The sequence below is a fragment of the Cryptomeria japonica genome, chromosome 10 (assembly GCF_030272615.1).
Source record: "Cryptomeria japonica chromosome 10, Sugi_1.0, whole genome shotgun sequence".
Lineage (NCBI taxonomy): Eukaryota > Viridiplantae > Streptophyta > Pinopsida > Cupressales > Cupressaceae > Cryptomeria > Cryptomeria japonica.
The window spans coordinates 481,421,461-481,440,984 of NC_081414.1; the positions used below are offsets into that span (position 1 = coordinate 481,421,461).

The following is a 19,524-nucleotide window of genomic DNA, read 5'->3' on the forward strand; positions in this document are numbered from 1 at the left end:
GGAGAAAATTCAGTGGAGCAAGGACAATGAGAAGGGTCTTAAGATAATTGTGGATTCAGTGAGAGACCACATTGTGCCAGTTATTTCTAAATATGAAACGGCTTTTCAGATGTTCAAAGCCCTAGCTGACATTTATGAAATCAACAACACTAGTAGGGCTCTCACCTTGAAGAATCAACTACACCATATAAAGATGAATAAAGGAGAGACAGTTACATCCTATTTCTTGAGGATCACTGAGCTTAGGGATCAACTATCCACTATTGGACATCTAGTAGACAACAAAGAACTTGTTATGATGGCCCTAAATGGACTTCCTACCTCATGGGAATCGTTCATTCAAGGAAGAGGTGCTCGTTCTAAATTTCCTAAGTTTGATAGATTGAAAACCGATTGCATTCCAGAGGAATTTCGGCTTGTCACAAGAGGAATAAAACAAAACAATGGTAATGAGGACATTCAAGTTCTAAACTCTATTTCCCACAAGAAAGGAAAGAAGAACCTTAAGAGAAAGAGGGACAACAACTCAAATGGAAAGGGGTCTTCAAAGAAGAAGAGAGACATTTCTGAAGTACAATGTTTCAGATGTGACCAATATGGGCACTATGCAATGAAGTGTCCAGACAGGATCAAGCAACAAGCTTCAATGGTAGAAGTTAAGAAAGGGAGTGATTCCGAGAGACTAGTATTCTACTCAGCCCTCTCTAGTCAAGTCACCTCCAGTTCCAACACATGGGTGATTGACAGCGGAGCATATTGACACATCACTGGATTTCGTGAGCACCTAGATACACTTGTGGAAAATTCAAATGAAGAAGTGACAATTGGTGATGACTCAAATTATCCAGTTATGGGAATAGGAATCTGCAATATCAACCTAAAGTCAGGCATATCCCTACAGCTGACTGGAGTTCTATTTGTACCTGGTATAAAGAGAAACCTTGTCTTAGTTTCTACACTTGAAGATAAGGGTTACAGATTAACCTTTATGGAAGGAAAGGTACTTGCTTGGCCAAAGAACTCCACCATCAAGAAAGCCCACACCATTGGAGTAAGACAAGGGAGCCTCTACAAACTTTGCACCACTCCACCTCAAGCTTTGATTCATGAGACTCCAGATTCGAATGAACTTTGGCATAGAAGATTAGGGCACCTTCATTTCCATGCCCTACCTAAGATAGAGAATATGGTGATTGGCTTACCCAAGATAAGTCACAGTTCTGAAGGAGCATGCAAGGGGTGTGCCTTGGGAAAGAATACTAAAGGGTCTTTCAATTCTAGCAATAGTAAATCCAAAAATGTATTAGAATTAGTTCATTCTGATTTAAGTGGACCCATGTCTGTACCCTCCTTAGGAGGATTTTTATATTATGTAATATTTGTAGATGATTATTCTAGGAAGACCTGGATATATTTTCTGAGGTACAAAGAGTTTGAAGAAATCCTTTCTAAATTTAAGGAATTCAAAGCTCTTGCAGAAAACATGACAGGCAAGAAAATCATAACCTTGAGAACAGTCAATGGGGGGGAATACACTTCTGATATGTTTAAAGATTATTGTATAAATGTTGGGATTAAGAGGGAGTTAACTGTATCTTATAACGCACAACAAAATGGGGTAGCTGAAAGAAAGAATAGGACTATAGTAGAAGCTGCTAGGGCTATGTTGTTTGACCAAAATATAGAAACCTCATTTTGGGCTGAAGCATCTAGGACAGTTGTGTACATCCAAAATAGATGTCCTCATTCTCTTCTTGATAATAAAACCCTTGAAGAAGCCTTTACTGGTAACAAACTTGACATAAGTCATCTCCGGATCTTTGGGTGTCCAGTCTATATTCATGTTCCCAAAGAAAAGAGATCAAAATTAGAAGCTTCTGGAAAGAAAGGGGTATTTGTTGGATACAGTGAAACCTCTAAGGCTTACAGAGTATACATACCTGGACAAAGGCAAATTGAACTAAGCAGAGATGTTATCTTTGAAGAAGACATAGCATTCAGGGGGTCCAAAAGCTCTAATGAATTAGAACACCAAGATCTTACTACAAGCATGGATGAGGATCCCACCCCTGAGATTCAAAGGGAGACCTCTCAAAATGCTGAGCATGAAGTTCAAGACTTACCTTTGGAAGAACATCATCTTGAAACTAGGAAGAGACCACTTTGGGCTAAAAAGATGCTTCAAGAAGTGGAAAATTATGCTGCTCCAAAGGGGACCTTCAGAGAAAGTAAGAGACCTAACCTATTTTCCAGTTATGCTGCCTTGATGAGTGAGACCATTGATGCAGAACCTTCCTGTGTTGGAGATGCTCTCAAACATCAAGTTTGGAAAGATGCTATGTCAGAAGAGTATCGGTCAATTCTGAAAAATGATGTCTGGGATATTGTGCCTAGGCCTAAAGGCAAATCCGTGGTATCTTCAAAATGGCTCTTCAAAATCAAACATGCAGCAGATGGCAGCATTGAGAAGCACAAAGCACGGTTTGTTGCCAGAGTTTTCTCACAGAAAGAAGGTATTGACTATGAAGAGACATTTGCTCCTGTTGCCAGATACACTTCTGTCCGAGCAGTTTTGGCTATGGCAACATCTAAAGGATGGAAAGTCCATCAAATGGATGTTAAGATTGCTTTTCTGAATGGTAAGATTGAAGAAGAAGTTTATTTGGAGCAACCTGAAGGTTTTGTGATTCATAAGGCTGAATCACATGTTTGCAGATAAAAGAAAGTCCTATATGGACTTGAATAGGCCCCCAGAGCATGGTATGAAAGAATTGATCACTATCTCTTGGAATTAGGGTTTTCCAAGAATGACGCAGATCCAAATCTCTAATACAAGGTAATCAATGGTGAATTATTAATTCTTATTCTTTATGTTGATGATCTACTAATCACAGGAGAGGATAATCGTATTTCTTGGTGTAAGAAAGAATTAGCCTCTGAGTTTGATATGAAGGATTTAGGAATTCTTCACTACTTCCTTTGATTGAAAGTTTGGCAACAGGCAGATTGTATAATCCTTAATCAAGGAGAATACACCATTGATATACTCAAGAGATTTGGAATGATGGATTGTAGATCCATGACCACACCTATGGAGACAAATCTGCACAAGCTAAAGGAAGCAGCTGCAGAATCAGAGTTTGCAGATCCTACTCTCTACAGACAGATTATTGGATCTTTGATGTATTTGGTAAACACAAGACTTGATATATGTTATGCTGTTAATACACCAAGTCAGTTCATGTGCGAACCTAGGGAAATACATCTTGTTGCTGCAAAGCATATTCTGGGATATCTTCGAGGAACCATTGGTTTTGGTCTGAAATATAAACATGTAGACCTTGACTTACATGGATTCACTGATTCTGATTGGGCTGGAAGTGTAGTTGACAGGAAAAGCACATCAGGATGTTGCTTCAGTTTAGGATCAGGAATGATCTCATGGATATGTAGAAAACAGTCTTCAGTTGCTCAGAGTTCTACAGAAGTTGAATACATTGCAGCCTCCATGGGAGCAAGAGAAGCCGAATGGCTCCGGAAATTGCTTTTAGGATATCTATTGTGACAATCAGAGTTGCATCAAGCTTTCAATGAATCCAGTATTTCATGACAGGTCTAAACACATTGAGATTCCTTATCACTATGTTCGAGATATGGTGGAAAGGAATGTGATCCCATTGAATTATATTAGTACAGGTGATCAGATTGCAAACATTCTTACCAAGCCTCTCTCCAGGATCAAGATTGAGAACTTTAGAGATAAACTTGGTATGGTTGAAAATGTTATTTAATTTTGAGATAGAGTCTCATTTATTCTGATATACTAATATATTTAAGATGTTTAATGTGTAAACTCTTTTATTTGTCATGTGTGTGACTCCATGACTTCATGGGCCCCCTGTGAACATTATTGAAGGGTGACGACTTTTCAATAATGAACACTTGTTTCATATTGATATTGTAAGGTGATGATTTTACAATTATCAATTTATCTATCTTGATGGATATCATGAAACTTGATATCTATGGACATGTCATGATAGTATATATCTCTGAGACATTATGGTAGATATCAGTTGGTTGATATCATTAAATAAACCATAATTATGATAGAGATCTTCATGGTGAATATTATGGACATAATATTCGTGGACATGGCATGAATCATTATCAGTATGGTAGGCATCATGTGACTTGATGCCAGTGCACATACCTTACTTGATAACTATGAGTTATGGTGAGTATCATGAGACCTGATATTCATTGTTGAACCATATCTCTGAATATCACTATGGTGTGATATCTCTTCTCTTCACAATCAATGGATGAATTGTGCTGTTTTCCTCTAACATGAAATATGTCCTCCCTAGCTAAGAGGGAGTGTTAATTCTTGTAATGTCGGTCATACTATTTCCGATGCATGAACTAATTACATGTTAACATATTCACGTTAACAATAAATAATGAATAAATATCGAATGAGGGTGGTTGCCACTGGTCACACCCCTTCTTGTTATCGGGCTGGGTTAAATGATCTATCATAAATCGCTATCAATCAAGCAAATAATATGTTTGTTAACATGCGGTGATAAGATGAGTGGAACGTAGCAAGAGATGTGTCTTCCCACGTGGCAAGACATCTCTTCTCTACGTACCCTCTCATTCATATATATAACATGCATACAATGGGAGGAGGACAATATTGAAATTGATAAGTGTTGTGCTTCCGTTCCATTCACACTATTGCAGTTCGAAGTAAATTTCAGACTATATCTTCATCTGTTCTAGCCTCTTGATCACACAATTTAAATAAATTTAACACTCTTCATCAAAATATATACATGAAGTATAACATTTAAGTATATATTGGCAAGATGTTTGAGAGTGGTTTCAGATCTCGAGGAATTATAATGCAAATTCTAGGTTTTAGAAGATCTTTTAAATTTTCAGATAGTCAAATTTCAGTAATCAGTAGGCTCCTATTAGCATTCTCTTGCTCTCTCTATGTCACTAACTTTATCTACCCCAAATTTTGGACCTATTTATCTCCCTATCACTCTTCCTCTATCCCCTCTCTAGTCTCTACCACTCTCTATCTCACTCTCTCCTCTCTCCCCCAAGATCTAGACCTATCTCTCTACCCCTCTCTCTCTCACCCTCAGACCTCAGTAAGTGGTGCTACCCTCAACCTAATTTTGGCCAGTTGGAGAAGCTACATCAGACTCCTAGAACTAGACCCTGTAGTTCTATCTCCCTTGGTTTTCACTAGAGTTGGGAAGAGGAAGATGTAGTCTTCTCTTTAGTTTGTTCATTGTTGTTTTTCATATTTTGACATATCATTATATATGATTTTGTAAACATTTTTAAACTTATGCTGCTGTTATACATTTTGAAGTTTGAAACTATGAGTATGAATGATGAAATTTCAAATATTGAGTGTTTGGAGATCATATGATATGTGTAATGTTTCAATTATGGATCTTATGATCTCTAAATGCATTAATTTCTTTTTGTTTTTTTTGTAAAACTTCGGTTTTTTTTTTGCCGAGTCCTTTTGTGAGTCTGTGGCAAATCCGAGTTCTTGTGAGTCCGTGGCAAGTCCGAGTTTTCTAACTTTGGTGTATACCAAAAAATCTACATAAAGGAATTAAAAGAACAACAACAAGAATATAGAAAGTATGAATATCTTTTGAGTTTTGCATCAAACTACAAATATCCAAAAGGCAAATACTTGTGATTTTGTTAGCTTGTGTTGACTCCTATCCTGTGTTGTCTCTTGTTTTCCCTTCCATGGTGTGTTCTTTTTTCTAGCTTCTTGGTGCATTGAACTTTTAATTCTTTGGGAATTTTGTTTTATTTGTGTGGGAGTCGGTGCCTTTTGCATGGGAGACTGCGATTTAAAGTCTCCTGCAATTGGAGACGTCTTAGGCAAGGTCTTTGGTATTGGGATGTGTCTTGGTCTTCGAGATGCATCCTAGGGGGTTTGGGATGGCTCTCCGTGCAACTATGCTTTGTACCTAAGTTATCGGGTTCGCCCTCTTGGCCCCTTGGTCCTGGTTCGGTCCGCCTGTGGTCCAGACAGGGTCCATGTTCCATAGGCGCGGTTCGTGCCAAGACGGACTCGGGTGGACCTAGGTCGAACCTGGGCGACTGACAGCTGCCAAAAAACGCCATTTTATTTGCAATTTTTTTTTTTTGAATTTCGCCACTTAAAAATGAAAATAAAACCCTAAAAGTGAGTTTTAAAACATAAACTTTGCTCATTTTTCCTCATTTGTGTTGCAAACAAACGTTTTGTGCTAGCAGGTTGAAGAAAGGGTGAACAAAGTTTTGCTTCCAAAATCAAATAGGAGTTGAAGACTGATTTTTAAAGCTTCAACAAGTGTTGCAGCATCATTTCCACACATTTACAAGCTCCCATTGGCTGAAAGAGGTAGGTTTTTGAACCTTTTTTTCAACTATTTTTGTTTCGCAAATTGTCAATCATGAAACATTAATTGTTTTTCATTATTTTGTTTTTGTTTTGAATTTGTTCATATTATTTCTTGACATGGGAACTAGAATGGCATCTACCTCTTCCTCCATTGGCACAAATGAACAATCAATCTCAAAACAAAGAAATGATCCAAATTCTCCCCTATGGAAGTATGTTGACATTATAAAACCGCTTCTAGAAGGTGGGGGATTCTGTTGGAGATGCCAAGGATGTGTTGTTGAACGTAATAGTTCATATTTTCGGGTAGTAGGTTATTTGTGTAGAATACTAGGAAGAGGCATCGAGAAATGCCCTAGAAAAGAGGACAAACCTATACCTGATGAGATGGTGATGAAATATATTAGGGAGAATGAGGTAGCAGAAGAGAGGGAAGCCCGCAGATTGAATCAAACCGCACCAAAAAAAACAAAGGGAATGCAACCCCCATCTAATCCCAATGTTGTAGTAGAAAACCACCCCTTCTTTTCCATTGCTGAACCTCAAAGTGAAGCACCCTTGACACGCAAAAGAACAAAGGGACCTTTAGAAACCGCATTTCAAAATGAGAGTCGAGACATTGCTGACCAAGATGTAGCAAGGTGCATATATGCAAATAGGTTGGCTTTCAATGTTGTTCGCTCCCCATATTGGAAGCAAATGTTGAGAAGAGTTAATGAAGCTCCAAGAGGGTATAAGAGCCCAGGTTATGAGAAGGTACGTGGAACCTTATTGGAAAAAGCGGTGAAGGGGGTTGAAGATGCATTGAAACCCATATGGGATTCATGGGCTGAGACAGGTGTATCAATTGTTTCAGATGGGTGGAAAGATTCTAAAAATCGTCCCTTGATCAATGTCATATTGGTGTCCCCTAAAGGGGCAATGTTTTTGGAAGTTGTGGATTGTGAGGGCCAAGTAAAAGATGGCCACTTTATTGCAGATATTCTCATCTCCGCCATTGAGTTAGTGGGACCCCATAATGTTGTCCAAGTCATAACGGACAACACAACAAATTGTAGAGCTACTGGTTTGTTGGTTGAGGAACGCTATGATCACATCTTTTGGACACCTTGTGCGGTCCATTCACTCAATCTTATGCTACGAAAGATTGAGAATAAAATTAAATGGATCAAAGATGTGTATGTAGAGGCTGAGGACATTCAAATGTTCATCACAAACCACCACATGTCTCAAGGAATTTTTAGATCCTTTTCGAATTTGGAGCTATTGAAGGTAAGTGAAATAGTAATTTAATTTTACATTTTTTTATTTTTTTTATTTTCAATGTTCATAATATCATTGTGTAAGCTATATTGTGTATTCTTCTTTAAAGTTTGGCTTTATTTTTTAATCATTTTGGCATTAATTTGTGTTATAGGTTGCTGAGACCCGTTTTGCATCAAACACAATTGTCTTGAGACAACTTGTGAAAGTGAAAGTGGCACTTTGCAATATGGTGATCAACACAAATTGGACTGTATGGAAGCAAAGTAGCAGTGAGAGGGCATAAAAAATTAGGGAACGAATATTGAACGAGTCATGGTGGGATCTTGTGACATATCTCTTTAGTTTCATTGAGCTCGTTATGAGCATGTTTCACTATACTGACATGGATAGGCCTTGCATTGGTGAGATTTATGATGGCATTGATTCAATGCTTGAAAAATGAAGTGCATTATAAATGCAAGAGAGAATGACTTTGAGGAGAAATTCTTCAAACAAGTGGAATCAATTGTTGTAGAAAGGTGGAATAAGATGATCACTCATTTGCATCTTCTTGCCTATGCCTTGACACCAAAGTACTATAGCAATCAATTTCTTGATAAACTAGGAAGGATTCAACCATGGAGAGATCTAGAAGTATCTGATGGGTACAAGGCAGCATTCCTTAGACTCTATCTTGATGATGATTTGTGAGATATTGTTACAAATGAGTTCATAGAATTTGCAAATGGAAATGGTCTAAGTGTTGATGCTCTTCGTCATAGATCCAAGAAGGATGCTCATAGTTGGTTGTACTTCCATGGCACATGCTTCCAAAACTTACAACCCCTCGCTGTCAAAGTTTTATCGCAAGTAAGTTTAATTAATTAAAATTTATCACAAGTTTATTTATAGTTTACTTTGTCTTCATAGGTTTCTAGTAACTTTAATTGTTTACATTGTCTTCATAGGTTGCTAGTTCATCTGCTTCAGAAAGAAATTGGAGCACATACTCTTTCATCCACTCAGTAAAGTGCAGTAGGTTGCTATCAAAAAGAGTGGAGAATTTAGTAGATGTGCATTCCAATCTACGCCTTCTTTCACACAAGCAACATGACTACAAGCAAGGGGAAACAAAGATGTGGGATATAGAGCCAGAGCATACTGATTTGGATGCTTCCGCTTCTCAGCTTGTTGCATTTGATGACTCGGATGGTGCGAGTGCAAGTGCAAGTGGCATTGGCATTGGCATTGGTTCATCTAATGTCAATGTCAATGTCAATGATGAGGAGGATGAGGAGGAGGAGAATGAGGATGATGAATTAGAGAATCCATTTGATGATTAAACTTTAAATTGTTGAAAGTTGAAACAATGATACTTGAATATTTTGTTATTTTGATATAAACTTGATGTATATGATGCTATTATGGTTGATCATGATGCTATGATTACAAGTTTATATTGGTTTTGTTGTTTATATGATGCTTTGTGATATGTTAATCTAAATTCATGCTTATATGCTGCATATATATATATATATATATATGTTTTTGTACTAACAAACCCAAACCCCTTTTCAAAATTTTTCCATACCAGCATACCGGTTCTTCGAACCCGAACCAGTGCCCGAACCTGAACCGGCAACCTAGCTTTGTACACTTCAGAAGATAGAATATTAGGGACAGAATATTAGTGATCTAAATATGTATTTGTTTATATAGTTTTATTTTAATAAATGTATGTGGCATGCTTCTTGTATGTAATACACCCGTAATTTTTAGTTATTTATATTTTTAAGGATGTTAGTAGTTATTAACTCACGTGAATAAGTTAAATGTTAAGTTGTAAAGGGCAGGTAGTTAGGTCTCATAAAAATGGGCATTAATCTATGTTACGCCATGTTTCTAGGATGGGGATGGAAGGGATGGGAAATGAGTTTTGAGGATGGCAGGGGACAACTATATAAAAATAGGTAAAATTTAAAATATTCATACGATAATATTGATAAAGCATTCATCATATACATTATAGATCCTTAATACATAACATTTGTATTGAACTGAGAGTTCACATGTGAGTCGAACAAATTAGCATATGTCAACTTAATTTGTGTGTGTGCAAGTTTTTTTATAATGACTTGTGAATCTTTGATAGCATGATACTTTATCATTGATCAATTATATTATGAAAGTCAAAGATAATTATCTAAGTTGTCAGTCTGATTGTAATCAAGTTTCTTATGTAACAAGAGATCCCAATAACTAGTGGAGGCTAGGAGTGGGCAACACCCTAAGTGGGTTTGAGGGGCAGCACCCATTGCAGGGTCAAGGGGCAGTGCCCTTGGCATGGGGGTTTGAAATACAGTGACAAATAAAACATGGCTTACATATTTCAGAAGAAAATTATTTTTCCTATTTTTAACAGTGGTATATCGATTTGTACGTGTCATGTGAGTGTGGATGATGAGATGAATTGGGGGTTAGTTTTGTTTTCAATGCCACAAATAGGTCAGTCCAAAATATGAGATTCCTTGTTGTAGAGTCGTGTTATCATTCTCCTTGTTGCATCTACCCATTTAGGCTGGAATAAGGAGATAGAATTATGGTAGCTTCTAGTCCAGATGGAGTGTCGACTACTACATTCTCCTTCCCTTTTTTAAGCAAATAATTTTGAAATCATATTTGAACATCTTGGTAATCCATTTCTGCTGCTCCTATGGTAGTAATCATTGTTCCAAGAAATACATATGACTCTCATGGTTTGTTTTTTTCTTAAAATGTTGGTCCCTAAGATATTGGCAACATAGATTAAAGACTCAAAAATGGGGAAAAGTAAGCAGCCCAAAAGTTTTAGTCCAACTGGAGACTCAACAAATAAAATAATTTATATAAATATACAAAATAATCATAAAAATGCTTTAGATGCATAAAGACTAGCACTTGCACCGGAAGGAAGTGCAACAATCATGCTGATAGAAAAATATATTTAAATTAATATGTTAGAAAGTACGATTTAATTTGTGCAGAGAAGATACATTATTTTTATTTTTCAATTTCCATTTTCTGTATATAAAATAATATTTAAAGATTTATGAGTATAGAACATTTTTTTGTAAGTTTACTTCTATTTTGTAGATTACATTAATAATAATGAGAAACATATGTCTCAAGTTGCTATTTGTTTTACAATTTAGAAATTATACAACTTTGAAATGCATATTAATATCCTTGAGGATATTTGAACTATGTTTGTATTACGTATCTGTTTATAATCAATTGAAGGAATGTTTTGTAACAACTTTAATAATTTAATTACTTTTGGAATGTAACCATTGGTTGCTTTTGATTCTAGCAGACAAGCTTGGAATTAATTATTTGCTTGTTTGATTTTTTGGTTCCTACACATTGGAATAAAAAAGTTATTGGACTTGTATCATAAATTCTTTCTGTTGTTTTTCAAGACTTCATTAAAGCTTTCGATGTTGTTCCCAAGAGTAAGTTATGAAAGGAGTAATTAGCTTAGCTTTTGCCTTGAAGGAAGTATTCTGGAAGAAGTGATAGAGAACAAATACTTTGGGATTGACCTCAACAACAAGCTTAGTTGGGAAACTCGTAGAAGGAAGAAAATTTTGGGAGGTCTGAGAGCACTTTATGCATAACAAAAAAGGAGGAGAGAGGTAGAGTTATGGGATTGGAAAAGTATTCAGATCCTATTTGGGCTCTTTGTAATTCTGCTAGTGCTTTATGGGCTAGCAATACTTCAAAGTTAAATGGAAGCAAATAGAGAGGATCCAAAGACCCAGGTCACAAGTAAATTCAATCTAAAAGCTTTGGTCCTCCACGAGATTCTTCTAGTGAAAACATGTAGCTTTCCTATCAAAGCAATTTCTATGGTGTGTCTCTTAGGACTTGGAAAAAAATGAACAAATTGAGGCAGAATGGCCCAAGTTTGTCATTAAAGAAGTTGTGGACGATAGAGAAGAATGACTCCAGTATTAAATATGCCATGTGGTTGAACCCATAAGTTCTATTCAGTTACATGACATTGCGGTAAAGATGGAGTAAAACGTGGATATGTAGTTTAGAAAACCATATATAAAGAAGTAATGATTCATTTGGAAAATCAATTTCACTCTGGTTAAACTGAAGTCAACCATATGTCACTTGACCATAACATGTAGTTTGTAATAATGTGTGAGTTGACCTTAACTCAGAGTTTTCTTTGAGGGTAGAGTAAGGATAATTACAACTGCTTAACTTACAATCTATTGAGAATTTCTGAATGACTTAGCTTTTAACAGGATTGCACCCGAGGAATAGTTCTTGATTGAGCTGTAGTTTGTCTAAGGTAGGATTACCAACACCTTTACAGATTAAATAATCTGTCTGTTTCGTTTTATTCTATTTCTTTGAAATGGCACACATAATTTTTCATTTCCCCTTCTGCCAAAGAAAAATGCACAGAAAAATATTCTAAGCTAGTTCCTGACAAGATGTATTTACAAAACATATGATTAAGAACAAGATGTTAATGCATTACCTGCCCTTGCAGGAACAAAGATTTTTGTGGTCAGTGAACCAGGAACCCAGGGGATGGAGCTACTTCTGAAATCAATATATGAATTGTACACAGACTATGTCTTGAAAAATCCGTTTTATGAGATGGAAATGCCAATCAGGTGTGAGCTTTTTGAACTTAATTTGGCACAAGCCATCCGCAAAGATAAACCAGCATTTGGTGGCCGATAAATGTTTTACTTGTGGTGATTTTTACTGTTCAAAAGTTGTATGAAAGGCAAATACCAAGGTCTTTAAAAAAGGTAAATCATCATATCTGTTTTATTTCTGTGATTGTTGCAACTTAGTAGATGGCAACAGGTATTCTGGTATTTGCAGGCGGTCATTGTCAGTTTTTAATCAAGAAAATGAGGAGATAGTTTGCTACTGCATAAGGTAGATACTACAAAAGCATGTTAATGTAAGCATAGCACTTCAATGCTGTGTCCTGATAAAAGATTTTCCTTCCAAATAATTGTGGATTTGGCTTTTCATTAGTTTGGGGAGATGAGGGTTTTCATATTTGTCATTGTAGCATAAATATGCTGGACATATTTGTCTGATATTTATTCTTTTCTCATTGGAATATTTTGAAACATTCATTCTACACAATAATTATAATTGTGGGCATACTTGTTATCAGTGGAAAGTGCTTAAGAAAAGATTATGTTGTGCCTTGACACAAGCAAGGAAGCTTCAACAAACTTGGCTCCAAACATGAAGGTAAAGTCAGATATATTTAAGTGCTAAATATCCTGGTAATTGATAGTATGAATGCTGTCTATAGGATTGAAAGATCTTGCCATGATACAAGCACCATGAGTTCCATCAAATATTGGAAACGCTATCAATACACAGTTTACAGACCGAGCCAAAAAGGTTTGAGATCATACTTGAAATAAAGGGCTCAAAATATGCAAAGGTCATAATACACTGTTTGATGTTATACTCTCCACTGGTGCTCAATTTTTTCTAGATTGTTACTCCACATTTTCATTCTCGCTTTTAACATTCATTTTGTAATTTACAAATTGTACAGAAGTGACATGGACATGGGCTGGTTTTGTTGACATCTGTTGGTGGTTGATTCTCTTTGTAGTGCATTATGTTTGAATAATTTGCGCTGTGTAATTGAGTCCAACAAGAAAAAAATATTGTCATTGGCATTTGGATTGATTTGTCCCTTGTAGATTTTCAACTCTTTGTGGTCAAATTTCATGCAACGGAAGCAATTATCCACTCCAGGGTATTTGTTTGGGTCAATTTTGCTAATTCACATAAATGCTGTAAAAAAGTAGATTCTGTGTTTTTCCCCCATAACAAGATTTTTTAGATTATTAGATGTAAGTTTTGAATTGAGGCCCAGTCTTGTTACAACATTTTTTCTTGAGATTATCAGGCCTACTACAGCGTGAACACCACATAATGGCCTGCACCTACACTTGCTGTTGTATACCTCGTCATCTGCAAATTTCTAGCAGTACTATTGCTACCTAACTTCTTCCATCTACTCTACTTGCCGCTTCTTTCAGCACTATCTGGCCACATCAATGCCATTTCCTTGAGCACTATTTGGCTATAGTGTACCTGCAATCAGTACACCTTACAGTGTTAAAGATGTCCTTGGGGTGAGTTGAACCTTGGCTTTCATTATAAGAACTAAACGATCCAACCTCTTGACCACACCCACATTGACTCATAAGAAGATTACAACTATCTTATTTTTTGAATTGGAAAGATTTACTTACCATTCTATACTTGTAAGAGAGTTTCCATTTTTTTCATATTTTAATTTTCCTTGATCAGCTTTGTCTAAGCTATAGTCAAAGTGCTTTGGATCAAAACATTTCTTGGTGACAGAATAAACTCAAGAGATAATATTAACGAAAAAAAAAAAGAGAGAATATTTAAAAGTGGAGTTTTGAATATGGCAGGCAGCAAGTGATGAAACAAAAGGGACAAATTTGTTTATGGATGAATTAGTACAGAAGTAAAACAGATAGATTTTATGTGGGGATGTGATGAAGGTGGAGAAAAATGATAAATGAACGGTGAAATTACAAGCGGACACAAGATCACCTGGATAGAGAATTAGAAGACTAAGATGAGGAACAAGAGATGAGCAAATGAGAGAAAGACAAGGTTAGAGGATTAATAAGTCAGAAGCTACAAAATCATTATTAAAACACTATGAAACAGTAAGGATCTCGGTTTCCCAGTTTTTGAAACAAATAGATGCGTACTTTCTTGGATAAAATCACTAGCTGTATAGTTGATTCCACAGCCGGGCAGTATTTTAAATTTTTATAAATGCGTCGCTTGCTTTGGTCTTCCATCAATCCATTGAGAATATGTGTTTTGTTCTACGCGTTATCTCTAGAGACATGCATAGATTGTTTATGGCGATAGTGGAAGTTCAAATTTGGAAGAGGTCATTGCTACCATAGTTGCTACTTTGGAGAGTATTAGTAAAATATATTTATTTTAATGATAAATATAAAAGACTAGACAAAAAGTCTACAAAGTGTGGTATCAATTTTTGATGTTAATTATGAATGAATATTTTTTGTTCTAAGAACTTTTGTGGTGCTCTACAATTGCTATATTTTATTGTAAAGAAATCCATATCCTTTGAGAATTAGATTACCATGTTTTGGCTAAAGGACAAATTGATTGACAGTTACATTGGTTGAATTCTAGTTACATAGATGGCATTATTTCTTGAAATGGAATGTTTTACTGGTCATGTTTCTGTGTTTCAAGAATGTAGTTTCGACAGGTAATGACACAATTGTAGCTTTCAATATATAAGAATGACACTCTAAAAAAGGTGGTTGTGTCATGTGGAAAACATAGGAGATGGCGATTGACATTGGTACAATCTCAATTGTTTTTGCTTTTATGGGTAAAATAGGTTTTGAAGTGGCCTTGAAACCCTTTACAATATGCGTGAAGTTGACACAAAAGACGAACAACACAACCACAACAAAGCTGCTCCCCTACAACCACCCAACAAAAACAACCAACCCAAAAGTGACCAATATATTAGCTGCCTACACCACACCAAGCCTTCGCTTAGCAATCCGCACAACCAAAATGCTTATATTAGAATCATATACATTTTTAGTACCTCTCTTCTTTGGATGATAGTCCAGGAAACACCATTATCCATATCCTCAAATAGGGGGAGATCAGAGGAGAGGAGAGTCCTCTATTGTCGCTTCGACTTGCTCCATCACACATACAGATTAAGAGTGTCTAACTAAAGAAGATATAGTTTGCATACAAACTAGAGATGAGCAAGGAATGATGGTTCCATCAACATACTCCTCAAAACTACAAGTCTCTAAATAAGGAGTAGTCCCTAGAATAGGGTAAGGTGAAGTTGATCCATCAAGAACTCAAGAAGGTGATGAAGTTGCACCAACTATAGATGGATCCACACCTCAAGCAAGTCCACAATTTTCAGAGATAGAAAAGTCACCAACAATTAAGTATTTGGGATAGGCATTTTGCTACCAAGTAATTGAAACAACCAAGCTACAATGAGGGCGTGAGCAATCAAAAGCAAGGTGGCCAATAGAAAAGTGTAATCTCAATTGTTAATATCAATGTTGACCAAGATATAGTGTAATCTCAGTTGTTAATATTATTAGAAGTATATGTTATTCTTGAAGAAACACACACACTTATATTGAAAGAGGGTAGGGGGTGGAAGGTTGAATCAGTATAATACAATTCTCTACCTTTTTTAAGCTTAATACTGTAAGCATATCAAATTCACAATATCAATAACATAAGATGCAACAATTACACAACACAAGTAGAACACGCGATTTATGTGGAAATCTTACAGGAGAAATCCATGACACAATATAGCTTATATAAAAAATCTTCTCACAAACTTTGCAAGCACCAACCTTAAGGATACATTAATCCTCTCAATTCTTAGGCACCAACATATTGGAGGCATCAACCCCCATAGCTAAGCACCAACTTAGTGAGAGACATCAATGCCTCCTTTAGGAAGCACCAACTTTTGAATTCTTTAATGGATGATACTATCTTCACAAAGATCTGATTATGCATGCACTTTCTTTCACACCTTTGCGTTATATCACAATTGCTCTCCTTCACGTTTTGGTTTGTAGATGATGTAATTACTTTCCTTCACAAGTCTTTTTGATAATGATGCAACAACTTTCCTTCACAAGCTTTCTCTCTAATGATGCAATACTCCCCTTTATAATTCTTCCTTAAGGTCTGCTCTAATTTCATTTTCAAATCTGTTTGTGCTTTCTCTCAAATGATGCAATACTTCCCTTTATAAGTCCGCCTAAAGATCTACTCTAATTTCACTTACAAATCTGTTTGTTATATATCCTTTTTCTTTCACAAATCTGCCCTTAGGGTCTCTTTTAAGACCTGCATATAAACCTCTTTGAATCTCTATGCACTTGATCTGCCATGATATTATAGTACATTTTAATGCACTCGTTAATTTGCACCAAAACACTCAGAAATCTGCATATTTTTCTTCACAATCTTCACCTATATCATCTTCATAAATCTTATCTAATTTTTTTCGATATAAATCTGAAACACTCATCATGTTTTCTGCTCTAAATGGAATTAATATTTCATTCTCTTTTAATACACTTTAATCGTTGCCTTTTGGTCATAATTACTATTTTTTAATATGGGCACCACATAATGAAGGGTCGACCCAAAAGATCTATTAAATCGTTCAAGAATCATGCCAAGGATTCGGCCTTCACAGTGAATCGGCTAGCATAAACTTTAAATCTTGCAATATGAGGTCGACCACATATTCTTTATTACTTGACATTATTTATATTCATGTCTTTGGACATATATCAAGGTCAGCCAACATTATTAGAATGGTTTGAATTATTAATTTAAACTCTAACACAAGGCAGGTTGGCCTTCTTAAATCCTGGCTCAAATAAACTAATGGTTAAATCTTTAATTTAAACATTATTTGGTGCTATCTATATATAGTCAGCCTATATGCTACCATTTGTTTCTCTTTCATAGTTGACCTTATTCTCATTAACGTTATTTGACTCATCAACTTGTCACAAGCTAAACTTTTATATCACCTTATATCTCCGCACAAAAGCTGATCCAATCCATAGTATTAATGATCTTGAGCTTTGCTCAAAGGCTGATCCAACTCATTTTGGCATTGAATGATGATGACGATTCCAATGTTGACATAATCTTGCCACTTTGACATCAATGATAATCAAACCAACAATCTTGTTTATACACTTGGCCATCAAAGACAATATGTCTTCTCACCTTTGACACCAATGCCAACTTCCAACAATTCTATCCTTATATAATTGCATGGATTATGCTCAATTGCAATAATGTGTCACAAAGATATGTGTAGTAGACAATACATTACAGGGTATAAACCTAAATACACTCTTCTATGCCAAATTTGAAAATCTAATTCATTATATAAGGAGAAGTTTTAGGCATAAATCATTTGGATAAAAGCAAGATATTTGTCATGAACATCATAGAGTCTCACATAAACAATAGGCAAGTTTTGTGTTGACTATAAAAAAAGGGATAAATAGCGACTCAAGCCCTTGACCCTCAATTTGCATGTTGAATAGTGTACAATTTGTTTGAAATCAAATGTTAGTCAAGGGGGAAACCTTTTTAATAAAAATTCTTATATACCTCCTTTTGTGAGTCTTCCATTTTGAACCAATCATCTCCCATACCTATTGTAATGGTAAAAAATATAGGGTTTCACCCAATGATGAAGTAAAACCCTAGATTTTTTCTTAGAGACCACTACATTAAAGAGGGGTGAACCTAATAGTTCTAGCCTCAAATCAGAAAGGATAGGGCTTAGAACTCTGATTAGATTCACTAGATTAGGATTTTGATTTCCTCTTTTAAGTTGAATTGTGAAAATACTGAAATTAGGGTAAATATGCTGAAATTGAAGCAATTATGCAGAAACTGTGAGCTACAATTGTCAAACAGAGCCACAAACTTGGATCTAAGCAATATGTGAGTGTTCGTATCTATTCCCAAAAGATCATCTTGAATTATTAGGACTAGAATGACCATCGCTCTAGTCCTCTATGCTTTTTGTCGTTCAAAGGGGAACCTATCTGTCTCTATGAATAAAGTTGATCCTTAGAATTGCAACTCCGCACCTATTCCTGCACACAATAGTCAAGGGAAGATGGTTGGGAATAGGGGTTTAAGGTAAAACCCTAGTTTTGGAATTAACCATGAAATATAAATGAATTGTTGTAATGGGAAAGATTTTCTTTTGAGGGAAATGTTGAAAAATGTCTGAAACACTAATGATATATCTTTTTATGAAGTTTTGTTTGTCTTCACAAGGAATCAAGGTTTCACGTTGTCTTCATAAAACATAGAACATGAATGTCATCTCCAATGCTTGAATCTTGACTTTACTTCTCCTTCAATGCTTGAAAGAAGACTGATTGCTTGCTCACTTGAATTTGAATGCTTGATTGCTTGATGGATGTCGATTTCTTTTTTTGAATTGAATATATATTAAAATGAGACGGGTAGACCTCCTTTTATACTTGCTCGTCAAAAAACAACTTAATTTTTTGAAATGAGCTGACACGAGATCAGGATTCCCGCTCATTTCAAATAAAAGTTATGATGCCCCAAAATGGGCCCTGATTGGGAGGACCAAAGCGAGGGCGTTCTGTTCCCTGTGGACTAGGGCGCCAACGCTCTGGTCTTGACCAATTAGGGACACATGAAATTGAGGGAGAAGGTGTGTGTGTTGAAAAAAAGGAGTTTGGTGCATGGTGTGAGTAGAATCAAGGCTCTGATCAGGTCTCGGGAGACGAACGCCAAGGTGAGGGCCCAAATGAGGACAAAATTGTAAGGGAGTACAATTTAGGACGCTAAATCTACATATCATAGTATTCTACCTCCTTATTATCAACCTCCACCTACATACAACAGTGTTACTCCATCATAATCCAATATTTCCAATTTCAATCCACCCACTGAAGCAACCATCAATAACTTAGCTCAAACTGTTTAATCCCTACAATAACAGTTGGCTTCGATTACCTAATCCAAGTTTAATGTGCCCACATTTGAAGTAGCAATCCCATTATCTGATGACATTGTTCGTGTTGTCCCTTCTAAACATATGGAAGTCCCTCAATTGGAACTTTACAGTGGGAAAAAATGATCCCTTGACTCATGTAAAAATATTTCAAACTTTGTGTGGTGACTTTGCTCATGAT

The 19,524-nt window shown here is 36.0% G+C and overlaps 1 protein-coding gene across 4 annotated transcripts in view; it reads left to right on the top strand.

The window, feature by feature from the left end:
• The window catches only part of LOC131039428 (uncharacterized), a 60,948-nt gene extending 47,540 nt beyond the window's left edge, over positions 1 to 13,408 (top strand). For all 4 annotated transcript variants that reach the window (XM_057972192.2, XM_059213189.1, XM_057972193.2 and 1 more), the window contains one exon: positions 12,228 to 13,408. In XM_057972192.2, coding sequence (XP_057828175.1) covers positions 12,228 to 12,424 — 197 coding nt within the window. In that variant the 3' untranslated portion in view covers positions 12,425 to 13,408. The remainder of the gene's footprint in view (positions 1 to 12,227) is intronic.
• Positions 13,409 to 19,524: the final 6,116 nt, after the last annotated feature.